Genomic DNA, 3,735 nt, shown 5'->3' on the forward strand with positions numbered 1-3,735 from the left:
GGCCCTTTAGCAAAAACCTCTCCAAAAAAAAAAAAAAGCACCTCAACTGGGGAGTCTAAGTTGACGCACAGACAGGAGGGGAGAGCCACTTCTTAGGGAGCTGGCTGGGATTTGTCTGCAGCGGGGAAGGAGGGAGAAGGGGTGCCGGGGCCTCAGGGCCTTGCTGAGTGCCTGGCTGGCCCCGTTCCTGCAGCAGTACTTCATCCTTCTCATCATCACGGACGGCGTCATCAGCGACATGGAGGAGACGCGGCACGCCGTGGTGCAGGCATCCAAGCTGCCCATGTCCATCATCATCGTGGGCGTGGGCAACGCCGACTTTGCCGCCATGGAGTTCCTGGATGGGGACAGCCGCAGGCTGCGCTCCCACACGGGGGAGGAGGCAGCCCGAGATATCGTGCAGTTCGTGCCCTTTCGAGAGTTCCGCAACGTGAGTGTGGGCCCGGGCCGGGCGGGATGGCACAGGGCCCATTGGCAAGGAGGGGCGTCTCAGACTGGCTGGCCCAGCCCTGGTGCTTCCACCCGCAGCTGCATCCACTGTACTTCCCAGGGCCAGGACTTGCCCAGGCCAGGCCGCTGTGACAACGAGCACTGGCTTCCACAAGCCGATGGCACATGGCAGCGCTCAGTCCAGACTGGGGCTCTGGGGAGGGCTTCCTGGAGAACTTGCCCTCTAACGGGGGTGCCGCACATGAGGCAGGGGTTATCCTCCTGGGGCAAAGCATTCCACGCCAGTGAGGGTGAAGGCAGAGGCCCAGGGCAGTTGAGGGAGGCCTTCCCTCATCCAGCCCCCTCATTTTGCAGATGGAAAGCAAGTGCCTCCTCCTCTCCCTGAAGGCCTCTGCAGGGAGGGACTGGTGGCTCCTGCTTTGTTTCTGGGGGTGGCTCTGGCTTTTTTGCTGGTGACACCCGGTCTGCCCACAATGGGGCAGGGCTTGACTTTCGGGTCACTGTCCTAGCAGCAGGGCCCAAGAGGAGCCCCCGCGGGGACCACAGTCTCCACACGCCACCTCTGCACTGCCGACCTGGAGTCTAACCATCATTTGACCAGAGGCCGTGTGCTCTTGGGCAAGTCCTGACCTCTGTGAGCCTCTGTTCTCTCAGCTGTCACAGGGGTGCTGTGGCTCAGGTCCTGGGAGACCCTCAGCCAGCCCTGACCATGTTGGTTCCTACCCTGTGGTCCTCATGTCTGCCCAGTATCCGCAGAGCTTGCCTGAGATGGTTCTCACTGCGGAGCGTGAGCTTCCTGAGGACAAGTGCTGAGCGTCAGACACACGCTCGGGCCTGGGACAGTGACTGCGCCCCTCTGCGCACTTGGCCACTCAACAGTGGTCAGGACAGTAGAAATGGGCCCCATTTATGTCGGCCGAGAAGGTGCTCCGAATGTAGGGCAGACGAGTGGGCTGTGCACTTCGCCTCCACTGTCTTCCCCGAAAAGCCTCCCCCAACAAATTCATCCTCAGAGGTTCTCCCAGGCACCTCAAGTGCTCAGGGCATGAGCTCCACTTCACGGAAAGGCGCATTGCCTAATGGTGGGCGTTCAGGCAGGGGCTGGGATGAGGGGCGCCCCGGCCCTCAGCCCGAATTTTATCCTCCACGACACCGCCTGAGACGGCTCTCTGGGCACGTGGGTGCTCTTCACAACTTTCATTCCTCAATTCTCACTCTCTCCTCCCCACCCCACCCTTGACCCTGCAGGCAGCAAAAGAGACCTTGGCCAAAGCTGTGCTGGCGGAGTTGCCCCAACAAGTCGTGCAGTATTTCAAGCATAAAAACCTGCCCCCCGCCAACTCGGAGCCCGCCTGAGCCCAGCGCCCAGAAGCATGCGGCGGGCCTCTGCCTCCCCCCGGGAACGTGCACGTTCACCCTGCTTCCTCGTGGGTGGCCTTTCTTTTTTTTTAACCGATCCACATTTTTATTTTTTACAACTGGACCTCCACCCCCAGCTTCCCCCAGCCCAGCTGGGCTTCCTTTGTTAGAGTCAACTGATGATGCTTCCAGTCCAGACGGACCTCCTCTCCTCCTCTCCCCGCCCTGGCCACCTAAGTATTGAATGTACTTTGTATAATTTTAGTGGAATTATTGTTATTAAGGAATAAAATTTTTACAATCATGACTGGCTTTTTCCAAGTAACTAGCTGCAGACTCGGAGGGACCGTGTCCTCGGTGCACCGCGTGTTGTAGCCCACACCTGACTCCTGCTCTGTTTTTTCAGATACTGTGACTGTGTTCTGTTTGTCACACTCAGGGTAATAAAGGAGTTTCAGACATGCCTGTGTCAGTGCCTTCCTCAGATGGGCTCACTGATCTGGGAGAGGAGACGTCACGTACCACCACCACCTGCCCAGCACCTATGAAGTGGCATGGTCGCTTCTGCTTGGGGACATGCACTCCTCACCAAATGACCTCTGTTAAACCGGCACAGAACCTGGCACATGGGACATGGTCAGTAAATACTTGTGGGTGGTGAACAGAACACACATGCCCACTCAGTGTTCCTGGGAGTCCTCTCCCCCTTTCCTCCTCTCAGTCCTCACTGTCCTAGGCTTCTCTCTGCTCCGACCCCCTAGCCCCAGATCTGGACAGAAGTCACTGCCACCCATTTGTTCCTGTCTGGTCTCCAGGCATTGTGGTCTGTGTGTAAAAACCACTGGCCTCAGACCCTAAATAGGGCTGCCTCTGTTCCTGTTGCTTCTACCACATCCCCTACTCTGGTCTCAGGCCTAGCTGCATGAAACCAGCCTGAGGACCATTCTCTGAAACCCCAGCCCTCTCTAGTGTTCTCCTTTCTTCTATGTACATCTCTCCCTTTTTCTTTTTTAGAGAGGTTTTTGCTATAGGGCTCATGTGTTCGCCAGGAAAACAGAGAAATAGAGACAGAAACTGAGAAGTCACCCACCCACGGGGGACAGCCACATGGCAATCCCTTCTCCTACACTCTCCTCTTAGGATCATGGGCATGCACGCATACACACCCAGCATTGAGTTTTAAGCTGCCAGGTCTGGGACTCGAACCGTGGTCAACTACGTGGGAGTTCAGCGACACAACCATTACACCATTTGCTGGTCCCGCTCCCTTTTATCCACCCTTCCCTTGGAGTTCCAGTCGGCCTCTTTGACACAGACTTACACGTTGCTTATAACTGACATTTTTAAAGCACTTTTTCTGGCTCTGTTACCTGCGTTATGGGCATACTCTTGAAGAACCTCCCAGTAGCCCCTATGACCCTTTCGGCCATGAGGAAACAAACAGAGCAGCTCATCCAGTTGGCTGGAGACAGAGCCAGAACTCACATGGGAGGCGCTCTCTCCACAGTCCCATTTCCCTGCACTCACTGGCTTCTCTTGGCAATGCAAAGGGTTCTACTCAAGCTGCTAGGTAATGAATTTGTCACTCTGCTCCACTGAAACTGGGCAGTCTCTGGCCAGTCATTCTCAATAGATGCCTGCTAGTGCTGGGCAGCCACCAGGTAGACGCCCACTCCAGGTGCCTGGTGAGCTCAGGAGCGACGATCTGTGGGAGTGGGTGAGCGAGACCTTCATCCTAAGCTTTGAACACTTCTGCTGTGTGGCCACCTTGCTGGCTTAAGTATCCTTCAGGGACACCTCTACCTCTCTCGGGGACCACAAGACTGCATGGAGCTACTTTGTGGTCTTCTAGAAAAGCACAGTGCATTGGCTCCCAGGCCTAGCACATGTGGCGTTTGGTTTGTTTGTTCGGGCCAGCTGCAAGGC

The 3,735-nt window shown here is 56.5% G+C and overlaps 1 protein-coding gene across 4 annotated transcripts in view; it reads left to right on the plus strand.

Moving 5' to 3' along the window:
- The window catches only part of CPNE2 (copine 2), a 58,728-nt gene extending 56,458 nt beyond the window's left edge, over positions 1 to 2,270 (plus strand). For 3 of the 4 annotated variants that reach the window (XM_027771848.1, XM_006148407.3, XM_006148409.3), the window contains 2 exons: positions 194 to 430; positions 1,699 to 2,270. In XM_027771848.1, the coding sequence (XP_027627649.1) occupies positions 194 to 430; positions 1,699 to 1,806 (345 nt within the window). In that variant the 3' untranslated portion in view covers positions 1,807 to 2,270. The remainder of the gene's footprint in view (positions 1 to 193; positions 431 to 1,698) is intronic. The other variant, XM_014587782.2, reaches the window with a different exon arrangement.
- The last annotated feature ends 1,465 nt before the right edge of the window (positions 2,271 to 3,735 follow it).

Source organism: Tupaia chinensis, unplaced genomic scaffold (genome assembly GCF_000334495.1).
Source record: "Tupaia chinensis unplaced genomic scaffold, TupChi_1.0 Scaffold000235_1, whole genome shotgun sequence".
Classification (NCBI taxonomy): Eukaryota; Metazoa; Chordata; class Mammalia; order Scandentia; family Tupaiidae; genus Tupaia; species Tupaia belangeri.